Source organism: Rousettus aegyptiacus, unplaced genomic scaffold (genome assembly GCF_014176215.1).
Source record: "Rousettus aegyptiacus isolate mRouAeg1 unplaced genomic scaffold, mRouAeg1.p scaffold_m13_p_5, whole genome shotgun sequence".
NCBI classification, from domain to species: domain Eukaryota; kingdom Metazoa; phylum Chordata; class Mammalia; order Chiroptera; family Pteropodidae; genus Rousettus; species Rousettus aegyptiacus.
In genome coordinates, this window is record NW_023416308.1 from 121,334,735 (window position 1) to 121,349,361 (window position 14,627).

The following is a 14,627-nucleotide window of genomic DNA, read 5'->3' on the forward strand; positions in this document are numbered from 1 at the left end:
GTGGTTTCTGCAGGAAACTGCTGGGAGCAGCTGGGGATGAGGTGGCAGGGAGGGTCTGTTCGCTCTTGTGATTACGATTCCTGGCCACGCGTGCGTCCAAGTCCATCCAAAGGCCCCCGACTCCTCTTGCTGAGGGCTGAGACGGAGGGGTTCTGTTTGCCTCTGAGGGTTCCAGCTTGTAAGAGGTGCAAGATGGTGCCACTGTTCCTGGAGGCGAGAACAGCAACAGCGCGGGGCCTTGGGTGAGCGGGGTTTTCGTGTCCTTGCTCCAGACACAGTACGGGCACTGCTGGCCCATGGATGGTGATCGAAGCTGAGGGCTGAAATGCGCTTACCCGGGGAGATGTGGGGGATGGTGGAGGAGGGGAACGGCCACCAGAGGGGTGGGAGAACAGCTTGGAGAGGCGATTCCCGCGTCCAAACGAGAAGAACGTGCAAGCGAGTGAGGACAGTCCTACACGGTACGCTCGGCCACCTGCCCACGCAAGGCAGAGATCTGGCGCCCCCTGGTGGTCACCACATGGCTGCAGCGCACACGTCGCACCCGGCGCTCGGACTCCTAAGGAGCGCGTGTGCCGAAGAGGTGAGGGGCTCGCCAACCCGACACTCCGTGATGCCCACGAGGGGACCGTACAGCGAGGACGTCGGGCTCCCAAGAGAGCCCGGGGCTCCCGGAGCGCCCCGCACGGGGGCGCTCACCACTCTGCGGAGTTCGCGGCGTCAGAGTGCCCCCCAACTTCTCAGCCTCCCAGTCGCCGAGTCCCAGCCGCGTCCGGGCCCGGCCCCTTCGTCCTCCGCGGCCCCGCCCTCGCCCCGCCCCCGGCTTCGGCCCCGCCCCGCCCCCTGTCCAGGCCCCGCCCCACACAGGCTCCGCCCCACGCAGGCTCCTCCCCCCTGGGCCGGCCCCGCCCCTGCGTGCCGTGCGTGACGGCGGCGGCGTGGAAGCCGGCGTGGCAACAGCCCGCGCGGGCGTTCTGGGGCGGGACTTCCGGCGGTGTTCGCGAGCGTCTTCCGGCTGCGCGCGAGAATTGTCCGGCCGGCATCCGGGACATGAAGGTGAGCCCCGCGGCGGCCGGCCGGGCTGGTGTCCGCGCCCCGCGTTCGGGACTCCTGCTCCTCCTCTTCGCACGGCCTCAGTTCCACTCCGCGAAGTGGGCGCGGGCGGCGCGAGGGAGAGCGGTGTGAGCGGGCGTGGACCAGAGGGGCGTGTGCGCCAGAGCGTGTGGGTGCCAGTGGGAGGCCCAGTGAGTGAGACCTTGGACGAGCGTGAGGGACCATGAACCTGAGTGGGGGCAGCACACGACAGGTGGTAGGGCCAAGAGAGCGGTGGCCACCCTGTCCCAGGGGCCGAGAGGCCAGGCCGGAGTGCGGGGCAAGTGACCCCATGCTTGTAGGGGTGCACTGGGCTGGACCTCACTTCGCTCAGCCCCCAGGCTTGAAAGCGTAGATTTTCCACACAGAACAGTGATTCAACCGCTCCTCGCTTCCCAGGTCTCTAGAGCTGAGCTCAGAGAGGTCAGGGGACAGCGGTTGGTGGCACAACTGGACCTTGAGCGGTCTGTGGCTTTCCTGTTTCCATCAGCCCATCTTAGCGTAGGGGCCACACACCCCTCTGCCCCGCTTCGTCATCCATGAAGGAGATGACGACAGGACCGGCCCAGGTTGTTGAGAACTCCGCCGTGGTGGATAAATGTCACCCAGGGCTGTGGCCCTGCCCGGAGGCCACCATCATCTCCACAGGCCCTGCAGGAACTCAGTTGATGAGAACTCAGATGGGTGACCAGTACACTCGCCATTCTGTTGAGGACCAAGTCGGCCTGGGGGCCGGACTGGTGTCGGAGATGGACACTCGGGGCACGTCAGTCAGCATTTCTCAAATTGCACGTCACTGAGTAGCGTGACCAATTTGACTGGTAGAAACCAGTGTCTTGAAAATGAAGGAGAAATCACCATGTGTCACATCAGGGGAGACCTGGTCGGCTGCTGTCACTGCACACACATGGTACATGTGCACACACAAGGCACACGTGTACTGGCCTGTGGCACACTTCCTTACTGTGGGTCTCGATGGAAAACACTTGAAAGTCACCTCTGCGACTCGCTGCCCTGTGGTCACACCGCTGAAACAATCCTCCCCGGAGCTGGGACCTTCAAATGGTGGGCTCTGGATGCAAGCAGCAGGTCCAGGGCCCTCTGGGCAACCAAAGGATGAGCTGGTTACTACACACTGCACCCCCGCTGCGGGGGCTGTTCCGCCCAAAGTAGGCCCTTGGCATGCGGGGACAGAGCACGCTCTGACGCGGGACCATGAGTGAGCCAAGAGGTTGGCTCTGGGCACAGTGGCCTGACAGACACCTGCCCAGATGCACGGTGGGGGCCACCGGAGTGCCCAGACGAGGGCCTCGCTGCAGCATGAGCACCTCGCACATCACGCAGCTCACACACGGGGTCCCCACCACCACGCACCAGGCAGTCAGTCTGGAAAGTCCTGTGGCCAGGCAGGGAGCAGCCCAGCTCTAAATGCTTCTCCCTGGGTGCTGTGGTCCCTCACCCTAGAGCTGGCCCCCGGGCACAGGCGACCGTGGCAGTGGCAGCCCAGGCCTCATGCTCTGTTTTGCCCTCCCGCTGCCCCTCTTCTGGGCACAGAGGCCAGCAGGGCCTGTCTCCCTCCAGCTCGGCCCATGTCCACCCTCTCCTCTTCCCCGCAGTGTGAAATCCCAGGTCAGGGATCAGGCAGAGGAGTCTCCGTCCACCCGCACGGTGGTGGGGAGGCAGGCAGCGGCCGGAAGGTGGGAAGGGAGCCCGCGCGCCCCCAGTTACAGCTCGGGAGGCACCCTCCTGCTTCGTCTCATCCCTTTCCGTGCTCAGTGGCTGAAACGTCCACCCTGGAGCCCGGGAGAAGCCCACGGTCGTGCAGGGGCTGGAGGGGGCTGTGGCCAAAGAGAGTGCCCCCCGCCACGTGGCACCTGCTAGCAGGCCCCGCCCATGTGCACAGTCCTCATCCAGCACATTTGGTCAGGTGTCTTTCTGGCCTCATGGTGGCTGGGCTGCTCAGAGCAAGCCCTTCACAGCTTGGCAGCTGCAGTCTCAGCCTGGTCAGGGGAGTAACAGGTGGTTCTGGGGTCCCCCTCCCCCAGGCTGGTGTCCCCAGGGATGTAGGGGACTAAGACCCCTCTGCTGGTCTGGAGGAAGCACGTGCCAGGGCTCTGAGACTCCGTCATCGTGCCCTTCACACGTGCACGTCCCAAAGCCCTGTCAAGGGTGACAGCCAGGCCGGGCCTGCTTACTGCCCAGCTGCCCTAAGAGAAAGGTGAGGCAGAATTGCATTGGGGGAGGGGGGCGGGTCCCAGGACCTAAAAATGAACTGCACAACTAGTAAAAGTCCAGTGCAGAAAAACAGGAAACAGATGAAGCCAGAGGGCCACATGACCCTCCGGTCAGACAGCCAGCTCATCTGCTCCTCAGCGTCCCCGTTCCACTCTGTTCCTGTGGGCGAGCCCACGGGAGTTTGAATAAAGCCACCCCTGTGCCAAGAGCGTGTCCTAACGTCTGCCCCGGCCACATCGCCGTGCCCGTGCACGTTCCAGCAGGAGGGAGTGCGGGTTATTCTCTGCGGCGAACGTCCTTGCGTGTTCTCCGCGTGTGTGGGGAAGGCCCCCAAAGTGGGAACTGTGAAAGCAAAACGTGTCGGAAGGTGCGGTATTCACGGACACGCGGTCACCCAGAAAGGCCCGCCTAGCTCGTGTCCCGCGGGGCCGCGAGGCAGCCCCTGCCTTGCGTCCTCGCAGATCTGCCGGCGAAACGCGTCCGACATCAGCGTCCAGTCCTCCGACGTCTCGCAGAGCTGCGGGGCCGTCCTGGGGCGTGGGGCAGCTTCGTGTCGGTTCTTTTTGCGTCCTTCGTTTTTGGAGTGGGGCGTTTTTTATCAGGGCATCTTCTATTGACGTGTGGGCGTTCTTTGTGTTTGTGGGTATACGACGAATAGAAATCCACTGCCAGGCTTTTTCCTGGTTTGCTTTTTCTTTGTTTCCTGATTGGAAGTTTTGTGTTCTCACCTATGGGCGTCTTTTTCCATAACCTCTGCCATTGCTGACGTAGTTGGAAGAGGCCCCCGCCCCTGAGGCGACGCGAACAGGCGCCCACGTTTTCAGTCTGCTGGGGGAAAGGGGACCCGGCACTCCGGATGGCCAGCATGGCGAGACGACCCTGGGGCAGTGCGGGCAGCTCTGTGGCCTGAGGCTAGGACGCCCTTTCCTGGCTGCCTGTGAGAGAAGCCAGGGGCCACCTGTGCTAGCAGCTGGAGTCCGGCCAGCAGGGCGGTCCAGGGCTGGGCTCCATGCTGGGTCCAGTGCCCAGCCCAGTGCTACAAGAACCCAGGCTCTATTATGACAGGTACCCCAGTCAGCAGAGGGGTCGGCCCACGCTGCTGCTGGTCTCCATGTGCCTTGCTCTCCCGGCAGCCCCCTGAATCCCAGCATTGGACGCTGCTGTGACATGCCCGCCATGAAGGCGCTCCTCGGCACACTTTGGCTAGCTCTGGCCTGTGGCTCTGTGCACACCACCCTGTCAAAGTCAGACGCCAAAAAGGCCGCCTCGAAGACACTGCCGGAGAAGGTAAGGGCGGTCTGGGGGCTGGCCAAGGGGCTGACCCGTCGCACGTCTTTCTGCCTGCTGGGGCCTCGTACCCACGCAGCCGGTGAGCCGGGAGGCCAAGGGGCTTGGCTTCTCGGGTGGCCAGCCCTGTGCTACCCGAGCGCTCTGACCGGGTGGCCTCAGGGAGCAGCTTCGGGGGCCTGAGGGTGTGCCTGCCCCCGCCGGCATCTTCTGTGACGATGCCCAGATTTCGGTCCCCACCTGCGTTCCGCTCCTCTCGACACTAGTACCTGTCCCGCCTCACCGAGTTCTGTAATGTCCACGGCAGGAAGCGTGTGCCACGTCTGTGCCGATTTCTCAGTGGCCCAGGGAGGCAGAGTGTGTCTTCAGGGGGCGGCAGCACCTCGGGGGTGGGCCTTCCCCTGTGGTCGGGCCAGTGGCGCCTTGTGGATTCCGGGCGCAGCCCCTGGCCGGGTTGAGAGCACCGCTCTGCGCCCCGGGCCCTGCCCGCTGCCTGCGGACGGCAGGCATGACGCTCGCTCCCTGTCCCTTTCAGACTCAGCCTTCAGAGAAGCCTGTCCAAGACCGGGGTCTGGTGGTGACAGACCCCAGGGCTGAGGACGTGGTTCTCGAGCATCGCAGCTACTGCTCCGCGAAGGCACGGGAAAGGCACTTTGCTGGGGACGTCCTGGGCTACGTCACTCCAGTAAGCGGGGCCCCGGTGGCCAGGGCCGTCCCAGGGCAAGGCAGCGACCGGGGTCTGCCCTTTCGCTGGGGCTGCCGTGGGGCTCGCTAAGGGGCCCTCTGGGGGCACGGTCCCCGTCCCAAGGCGGCCCTCGGGCTCGGCTGCCGGGGGCTCACCCGTCCCCTGCTCCCCCAGTGGAACAGCCGCGGCTATGACATCGCCAAGCTGTTCGGAGGCAAGTTCACGCAGATCTCGCCCGTGTGGCTGCAGCTGAAGCGCCGTGGCCGCGAGATGTTCGAGGTCACCGGCCTGCACGACGTGGACCAAGGTTCTCCCTGCGCTGCTCGCCCTCGGCCCCGGGGGTGTCCGCGAGCGTGTGCGTGAGGACGTGCGTGTGTCTGTGTGTGAGGATGACGACCGCCCGGCGGCGGCCTGCACCCCGTCCCCCCCGGCGACGTGTGCGTGATGCCCGCAGCAGGTGTCCAGGGAGGGGGCGAGGGCCCCGCTGTTTGACGTGCGCCCGAGGTCGCATGGCTGTCCCCCTTTGGATTTAGAGGGGACACAGGTGCCAGCCAGTTGTGGAGTTTCAAGACCCTTAGAGGCTCCCTCATGCCGGGAGGGTAGTGTCGGATCCTGACCCTCCAGACACCCCTCAGCTCCAAGAAACAGTCCCGGGCTCCGTGGGGTGTGGTCCCCGGCACAGCCCCCGTCCCCTCTAGCCGTGGGGTCCGAGCCACCCGGGCCCAGGGGTCTTCCGACTCGCGGGCTCTCTCCGTCCACCTCCCTTTCCCTCCCACCATGCGGCTGGGCGTTTTCTTCCTTGGGGTGGGCGAGGGGCTGCGTCCCCGCCTGACTGTCCTCTTCACGGCCCACAGGGTGGATGCGGATGGTCAGGAAGCAGGGCAGAGGCCTGCGCATAGGTGAGTTCAGGCGTCTGGACGGTCAGGGCGCGCTGGTCTCTGGGCCACACGCCGAGGGGTGGAGGCCCTGGCTGGCGTGACCTCCCATGGGTGGTGAGTGGCCCTGGGGTCTTCACCTGTGCCTGGTGCGTCTGCCATTCCCCTGACCGCCCAGAAACGAGGCAGCCGCTGGCCTCACACTCACAGCCCTCAGCCCAGCTGGGGTCCCGTGACCCCTCCTGCCCACCCGGGCTCAGCCCGCCAAGGCCCGCACCCCCTCTGTCTGCACATGCACCCTCCCATTTTTTAATTTGCCTGTGAGCATTTATCGAGGGCCATGGGGACCAAGCCCCAGAGTGGAGCCAGCTCTGCCCCGCGCTGTCCCAGAGCTCACAGCTGGCCCGAGAGGGGCACCCATCCCAAACGGCAGTGGGACCAGCACAGGGTCTAGGGAGTGAGGGAGCCCGCTGGGGCCAGGAGTCACCATGCGGGGCAGAGGCCGGAGGGGCCCTGTGGTTGGCATTGACAAGGAGCCGTCGGGTCAGGCCGGGGTGGAGGATGGTCTACCAGGCACCGGACAGTGAGGAGCCAGGACACGCAGGGCCCGGGCAGTCGGGGGCCGGTGTGCGAGGGCAGGAAGGGGCCAGCATCTCCATCCTTCCCCGACCCCCATCCCATGCATTGCCGGGATGACCACACTGGGTGCCTGGCTGTGTGGTCAGCCTACTCCGGAGGCCGGGGGCCAGCCCGGGGGGTGGGGCCAAGCTCAGGAGGGTCACAGTGCCTGCACGGGCCTGCCCCCCAGTGCCTCGGCTCCTGTTTGAGGACTGGACCCGCGAGGATTTCCGGCGAGTCTGGGACAGCGAGGACGAGATAGAAGAGCTCAGCAAGGCCGTGGTCCAGGTTGCCAAGGTGAGGCTTGGCGCGCCACGGGGCCAGCACCGGCTGCCTCCTGACCACGGGTCCCCGGGCCTGGGGGCCTTCCCTTGGGTGATGTCCAGCTGTGCATGGCCGGGCTGCAGGGGTGGGGGTTCGGAGGGGCACAGGAGTGGACAGCACACACAGGGGAGCCCTGGCCTCTCTGCTTCTGGCTTCCGCGGAGATCCCCGCACCACTCCTCAGAGAGGGGCTCGCGTGCCTGCGGCCCCCTCCTCACCTGGCCGGCCCTCCCAGGACCAGCACTTCGACGGCTTCGTGGTGGAGGTCTGGAGCCAGCTGCTGAGCCAGAAGCACATGTGAGTGAACACGGGCGGCGCGAGCCCCTCCCGGCCCCAGCGTCCTGGCGCAGGCCGGAGGAGGGGGGGGGGGGGCTCTGGCCTCGCCGCTCTGCCGGCCCTGCCCCCGCGTGGTGGCAGAGGGTGCGACGGGGGGACGCAGCCCACGCGGGGCGGTGGGGTCAGGCTCGGACGTGAGCAGCAGCTGCTGGCCGGGTGCAGCGGGGCCCTTGAAGTGGACGGCTCCCGAGTCCTCTGGGGGAAGAATTCGCTGCCCAGCCCCACGGGCCTGGCGCTGGCCCGCCTGGGTGGTCCCTGAGGCTGGATGTCAGGGGAGGGTGCGCAGAGGCAGTGAAGGCTGAGTCGAAAGCGTGGAGGAGTCCCCGTGTCTGCATGTGGGTGACCACGGAGTGGCCCCTGGGACTCTGTCCCAACAGACGCCCGGCTAGGTGGGTACTGCCCCAGGGGCACAAGTCCATCCCTCCTTTCTCGCGAGGACCTAGTCCCCAGGGAGCCAGAGGGACATGACAGTGACAGGTGCTGAGGGCAGCGGACAACGACAGCTCCGGCAGAACCGGCGCCAGCCTGGTGGGGGCCCAGCCCCCCGGGTTCGCGCTCGACCGCAGACAGTGTCAGCTCCGGCAGAACCGGCGCCAGCCTGGTGGGGGCCCAGCCCCCCGGGTTCGCGCTTCACCGCGGACAGCGACAGCTCCGGCAGAACCGGCGCCAGCCTGATGGGGGCCCAGCCCCCCGGGTTCGCACTCTACCGCGGACAGCCAGAGCCACCTCCTCGTGCAAGAGCCCCTTGCTGGTCTGGGCCACATCAATGTTCTGCGCGGGCCTGGCCCCATCCCGGCCTCGCCTGTGCTTTGCAGGCTCACAGTGGAGCCGAGTGGCGGTGGCGCTGGCCTTCGCCCTGGCCACCCCCGCTGGTGTGAGTCCGGGCGCCCAGCTTCTCTGACCTGCACTGCCGGTGCGGGGTGACTCACCATTGCTTTCCTGAGGGGCTGCAGGGCAGGACAGAGGGCTGGTCACACAGTGACATTGGGGCCAGGTCAGAGTGGACGCACAGGACGTGGGCCGTCCAGAAAGCTGGCCGAGCGCAGCGCGGCTGCGTGCGGGGCCGAGGCTCCCGGTGCCAGCCGCCGCATGGCCACGCACTGCCCGCGGGGCTGGGGTGCCCCGATGGGTTTCCAGGCCGTGGCAGGAGCCACGCTGGTCTCCTTCGTGCTGGGCATGCTGCCAGCCACTGCACACTGCCACCTGCCCCCTGTTGGGGCCAGGGGAGCCCGTGACACCACCTCCTTTGTCCCCCGCCCGGTGGCCCGTGGAGACTCCCCAGCGTCTGGGCTCGTGTGGAGGGGCACGCCCAGTGCTCACCCCAGGTTCCCCCTCCGTGTGCCCCAGGATGGGGCACCCCGTCCCTGCACCCCACCTGTACCTGAGGCAGACGGAGCTCTGTCTCCAGCATCTGCCAGGCCCAGGGTCGTTACACAGGCTGGGCAGGCGGGGCTGGCTCCTTGGGGAGCCAGGCTGGGCCCCCTTGGCACAAGGCCTAGTCGGTGGAGCTGCCCCCGCTGTCCTGCGCCTGGGGCACGTTGGGGTGCTGTGTGACCCTGCGTATCCTGTCGGGGTGGGGGGCCTGCCACCCACCCTGGCGCGCACGTGTCTGCACTGTCCGGCCACGCCACCCTGTGCCCCCAGGGCCGGGAGCGTCATCTCAGCCGAGCCTCCTGACCCTCCGCTCCTCGCAGGGGCCTCGTCCACATGCTCACCCACATGGCCGAGGCGCTGCACCAGGCCCGGCTGCTGGCCATCCTCGTCATCCCACCGGCTGTCACCCCCGGGTAAGTGTCACGGTCGCTCGGGGCAGGGGGCCTCCCCGGTCAGCACCCGGCCCCTGCGGGCAGACGCTGCAGCCGCCATGTTCGCAGGCGTGAAAACCAGGGCTGGGGACCCGCGTCCGCGGTCGAAGGCTGCGAGTGGGCCTTCTGCCTGTCACTGGCTGGGTCCCCACCAGGGCCGCTGCGGGCGGTGGCCATGGACCATTCAGGGGCAGGACTTGGGGTTCACCTGATAGGCAGCGTGTCAGGATTGGTGGGGGCCACAGGCAGGTTCACAGTATCTGGGGGAGGAAGGGGGAGAGCAGAGCCACATGCGTGGGTTAGGCTGGGAAGGTGGTAGGGGACGTGGGCCTGGGGAGAGGGTACTCAGAACCACACGAGGAAGGGTCCACGGTGGGGCGCAAGGGCAGGAACCACGGCCCGTTGGGGTACTGGAGGAGGGAGGTGTCCACCTCGTGGGACAAAGCAGGAGCCCAGGGCCAGAGGGCCACAGCCTCAGGGAGGGGCAGGGCCCAGAGGCGCCCTGGTGAACCTTGCGGCCCCACCCATGCTCCTGGCACAGGGCCCTGACCACACCAGGTACCAAGTCCTTTCCAGGGAGTAATCTGAGGTCCTGTAGTACAGCAGGACGGGTGTGGGCCTGGGGTCCCCCAGCTAGCTGCTCTGCCCTTACTTAGGGGGGACGGACAGGCTGAGGGCCGCAGGGCGCGTGAGGGGCCATGGTGGCTGTGTTTGTCTCGTGCAGGACTGAGCAGCTGGGCGTGTTCACGCACAAGGAGTTTGAGCAGCTGGCCCCCGTGCTGGACGGCTTCAGCCTCATGACTTATGACTACCCCTCGGCGCAGCAGTGAGTGTGGGCCAGGGGCCCTGCAGGCTCTGGCTTGGCACAGAAACACCTGCTGGCTCCGGGCCTGGCCACTGGGCACTCAGAGAGGCCCACTCAGGGCCACACTGCTGTCAGCTCTCAGTGCCGAGGACGTAGAGAGCCCCGTCGCTTCCCCGACACCCGCGATCGGCCCTGCATTGGGCAGTCTTACTTTAGGCGCATTGACAGAGGGCAGTGGACAGCCCCCATGGGACTGCCATCCTGGGGCGTCTAGCCACACCTCCAGGGCCGGGACTGTGGAAGGCAGTCATTGGTGCTGGGCCTGCCTCGTTGCCTAGGAGACAGTGCTCCTGTGGGTGGGGGTTGCTGCCTCAGGGGGCTTCGGGCCTGGACCTGGGCCACCTGCTCCCTGAGGAGGGCCCAGCTGAAGCAGGCGTGAGTGTCTGGCGGGAAGGCACCGCGGGACGCCCGTCTCTGTCCCCTCCCCCCGTGCACGCGATCCCTGCCCCAGTCTGGGGGGCCGCAGTGGACAGCCCGAGGCCTTCGCCTGCCGCCGAAAACCACCGCTGCCCTGCCCTGCAGGCCCGGCCCCAATGCACCACTGTCCTGGGTGCGAGCCTGTGTCCAGGTCCTGGACCCCAAGGCCAAGTGGCGGAGCAAGATCCTGCTGGGGCTGAACTTCTACGGCACAGACTACTCGACCTCCAGTGATGCCCGCGAGTCCGTCGTTGGGGCCAGGTGAGCCTGGGCTCCTGCCACACCAGGCAGCCGCCTCCACCCTCGTCCCCGTGGGCCTGCGTGTCTCCCCGCGGTGCTGGGTGGAGCGGGGAAGGCCCCCATCCTCACGTGGGTCGGGACTCTTGCGCAGAGGCCGGCTTTGCCATTCTCGCTGTGGCTCTGCTGCCGTGAGCTCCGTCCAGCTTTGTTCCCCGTGCTTCCTGGAGCTTTGCTGGGCAGGGCATCGTGGCCGCCCCCGTCATCCCCAGCGCTTCGAGCTGCAGCAGGGCTGCGAGGGGCCGCGTGTGCTTCCTGCTTCCCCCGCCTGGCTTCCTTGGGGTCCATGGGTTTCTCCTTCCGATGGCTTCCTGCCTCACGCACCCGGGCCCCCCAGCAGGTGCGCGCAGGTCGGCAGGTTCGTCCTGGCCACCGGCTCCCCTTTCCTCCCCCTCTGGGTTCTGCTGCCGTGTTCGTGGTCAGCGGCCGCCCCTGCCACGTTGCGTCTGCCGTCGGTGCGCCTGGCCCTTCCCGCACCCTGACCAAGTGGCTCATCAGCGGCTTGGCGTCCTGCCCCCCACTCCCCCGCCAGTCTGTTCGGGGTCTGGTCAGAGGGCGGCTCCTTCGAGTCGCCTTGTCGCCCTCCCTCTGCGGGCCCGTGCTCTGGGTCGGGCGCCCGGTGTGCGTTCTGCTTGGCTGGGCACTGGCGCCGGGCGGTCCTGAGTCTCCCCAGCCTCGGAGACCGCGTGACCCGCTGCGGCTGTCCCGTGCCGTCCCGGCAGTGGACGCATGTCTGGAGACCGCCGTCTGGCACGCGGCCCACACACCACTGCGGCCGGCCTTCCCAGGGGAGGCTCTGCAGGCCACCCACAGCCCCGCTCACCACCCGGGACACAGCGCATCGGCCAGGCTGGAGGCGGGTGCCCGCCCAGCTCCGTGCCTGCTGCCCCGCCAGGCCTGGCCGTGCCCCTCCGCGCCCGTCGGTGCCCGTCGTCCATGGCGGCTCCCTCAGGCTCTGCCCTGGGGGAGGGAAAGAGGCTGCTGGGTTGGCCCTTGGAGGACGCACAGGTTCTGGGGGTGTTTCTACTATCTGCCTACCCTGGGGGCTGGAGGCTCTCCGTTCCCTCCAGGCCCCTCTTCCTCTGAGAACCGGGTTTCTAGGACAAGGAGGAATGCCCATGAGCGGTCGAGACCACCCTTTACCTTGACTGCCCCTGGATTGGGTCTTCTGCACGAAGACATCATGGTCAGCCAGGCCGTGAGCAAGACCAGGAAGTGGGGTCCCCAAGGAGTGTGTTTCATGTGCACCCAGCTGGCACTGGGGGTGACCACAGAGGCCCCCACAAATAGAGGAGTGCACGGTCAGGGCACTGCCATGACCTGGGGTGGGGCCGGGGCCTCGGGCAGGCTGGGCAGGAGTGCCCTGCCCCCCGCGGCTCTCCCCACGGGTGCTGGGCGGCAGCAGGAGCCGTGCTCCAGTCGAGGGCCGTCCGGGCGTTTTGGATGGGTAGAGCTGGCCGACAGCCCATGGCTTCTGAAAGGTTCGGGAAACCCTCGCCCTGCCCTGCCGTCCCCAGAAAGCCAGGGTCGGGACTCGTGGGGCCTCCGGGAGCTGCCCAGGCCCTGGTCGTGCTTAGGCCTGTGGCTTGCCCACCCCCACGTGCCACGCCGCACTCGGCTCAGGGGTTTCACAGCGGAGGGCTCACTCGGGACGCCGACCCGGACTCACAAGCTGGGCGCTGTGTGTCCGCTCAGACCCCGAGCCCGCGGGTGTCTGCCCCTCCCCGAGCTGTGAGGTGCCCACCCCGCAGCTGCCCCAGTGTTCCGGGCCCTGCCCCACGGTCCTGCTTCCTGGCCCCTCCTCACGCCGAGGGTGCACACTTGGTGCTTTGGACGTGGGGACAGTGGCCCTGTCGCAGCCCCGCGTCTTGCCGCCCCCAGGTGGCCTCACTCTTGTGATGCCTGCAGCCGCCTAGTCCGGGTGTCCCGGCTGTGGGCAAGGCCTCTGGGGGGCTGGGGCACCAGACCGACAGGCGGGGTGCCACACGTCACGCCCCCGGCCTCCCCAGGTACATCCAGACGCTGAAGGAGCACCGGCCCCGGATGGTGTGGGACAGCCAGGCCGCGGAGCATTTCTTCGAATATAAGAGGTGAGTACAGGCCGGGCCCGGGCACGCGGGGCGCGGGGGCCGTGGTGGGGCCAGCCACAAGCTCGACCCCTGGCCTGGGGGCCGACCTGGCCCGACACCCAGGCGGGGGCAGGGGGCCCGCACCCCATCCTTGGGCGGGCCGGGGGCACCCAAGGCAGGAGGCGGACAGTCCTGTCTTTTGCAGAAGCCGCCGGGGGAGGCATGTCATGTTCTACCCGACTCTGAAGGTACGCGGGCCCAGCAGGCACGGCCCTCTCGATGACCCTTGTCCTCAGCGAGGCCGAGGTGGGGAGAGGGAGCCAGTGCCTGGTGAGCTGCTCCACCCTGGGGACGAGGGGCCCAGACCTGGGCACGCTCTCGGGTCAGGAGGGCCGCCGACCCGATGGGGACAAGAGGCTGACACACCTGTCTGCCGCAGTCCCTGCAGGTGCGGCTGGAGCTGGCCCAGGAGCTGGGTGTCGGGCTGTCCATCTGGGAGCTGGGCCAGGGTCTGGACTACTTCTACGACCTACTGTAGGCCCGCCAGTGCCGAGCGACTGGTGCGCATGCGAAATACAGACTCTGCTTTGTCTTCCAGGCCAATGTTTGCGGCGGGCCTGGGGTGGGGGGGCGCGGCAGAGGGGCCGGGCTCCCGGGAACACAGGCCCCTCCCACCCAGCCTCGCCGCCTCTGTGGGCAGGGTTGAGGAGGACGCAGTCCCTGCCCCGTGGTGCCGGGGTGGCCGGGAGTGCACGCGCTCGTGCTCCGTGTGGGTCTGGGAGATCTGGGACATGCCAGGGTCACACTGGCCCCTGGCGGGGCAGCTCTGCCTGGTGTCTGTCACCCCGGCCACCCACTTCCCTCCCCGGAGGCCGTGTGGCCTCTCAGCCATAGCCCAAGCTCCGTGGGAGTCCCGGGGCCAGGGCAGGTGTCTCCTTGGTCAGCTGTGAGCGGACGGTCAGCCTCAGGGCCTAGGCAGAATCTGGCCTCACTGGGGGGGGGGGGCTTTGGCCCCCACTTCTGCCCAGGTGGTGGGTCAGGCCCTGCACAGCACCCCATCCAGGCCATCCTGGGAAACAGACCCAGCACCCAGGCCCAGGGTGGGGTAGGGCCGACATGGGCGTGCACAAGTGCCCATCTGCACCTGGGCCGGCAGGCCGGGACACTGACCACTCACGGGGCCACAGCAGGGCTCCCGAGGCCCGAGGCCCCACGCTGCCCCCAGCTCGGAAGGCCCGGGCGCGGGGGTAGGGAAGAGTGGAGGCCACCACCTCGCGGGCAGGGCACTGGGTTCTCGTGTTGGCCGTCTGTACTGAGCTGGGGGCCCACAGTGTGGCCGGAGTGTAGGTGGACGTGGAGCCAGGCAGCCAATGGCGCGCTGGCTCTGTGTGGGGGCTCCTCAGCTTGGGCTTTGGAAGACATGGGGGCTCAGTTAAGGGGGTAGGGGCTGGGAGAAGGGTCCTGGGCTGGACCCCAGTGCAGCTCAGGGGCTGTGGGGGGAAGTCGAGTCAGGGCTGGACACAGACGGCGCCTGGAGATGAGCGGGCAAGTGGGGAGGTCAGGCCTCCCGTCACACGGGGGTGGAGAGACGCTGACGGGGACCTGGGCGCAGACCGGAGGGCGGGGCGCGCCGGCGCGGTGTGGCGGGGCCGGCTTTGCTGGACGACTGGCCTCGGGGCCGCTCACTTGCTGCCGCTGTGTACGCAGCAGCTCGGTTGTGTGT

At 67.7% G+C, this 14,627-nt stretch overlaps 1 protein-coding gene across 2 annotated transcripts; it reads left to right on the forward strand.

Annotated features, from left to right (window-relative positions):
* The first annotated feature begins 923 nt into the window (after window positions 1-923).
* Window positions 924-13,982, forward strand: CHID1 (chitinase domain containing 1). 2 transcript variants are annotated; one of them, XM_016137846.2, is made up of 13 exons: window positions 924-1,056; window positions 4,461-4,614; window positions 5,150-5,299; window positions 5,474-5,606; window positions 6,154-6,198; window positions 6,983-7,089; window positions 7,351-7,412; window positions 9,146-9,238; window positions 9,981-10,082; window positions 10,644-10,799; window positions 12,845-12,925; window positions 13,110-13,234; window positions 13,344-13,982. In XM_016137846.2, exons 2-13 carry the CDS (start codon window positions 4,495-4,497, stop codon window positions 13,796-13,798), a joined length of 1,629 nt encoding a protein of 542 aa, XP_015993332.2. In that variant the 5' UTR covers window positions 924-1,056; window positions 4,461-4,494; the 3' UTR covers window positions 13,799-13,982. The 2 variants fall into 2 exon arrangements, with proteins under 2 accessions (XP_015993332.2, XP_015993334.2); XM_016137848.2 differs by having other exon boundaries at window positions 13,110-13,152; window positions 13,344-13,501.
* The last annotated feature ends 645 nt before the right edge of the window (window positions 13,983-14,627 follow it).

Excerpts from the sequence above, each read along its gene's own strand:
- CHID1 (XM_016137846.2), top strand. The coding sequence starts at position 4,495 with ATGCCCGCCATGAAGGCGCTCCTCGGCACACTTTGGCTAGCTCTGGCC. Across the intron at positions 4,615-5,149 it reads CGAAGACACTGCCGGAGAAG|ACTCAGCCTTCAGAGAAGCC; the intron begins GTAAGGGCGGTC and ends TGTCCCTTTCAG. Across the intron at positions 7,090-7,350 it reads CCGTGGTCCAGGTTGCCAAG|GACCAGCACTTCGACGGCTT; the intron begins GTGAGGCTTGGC and ends CGGCCCTCCCAG.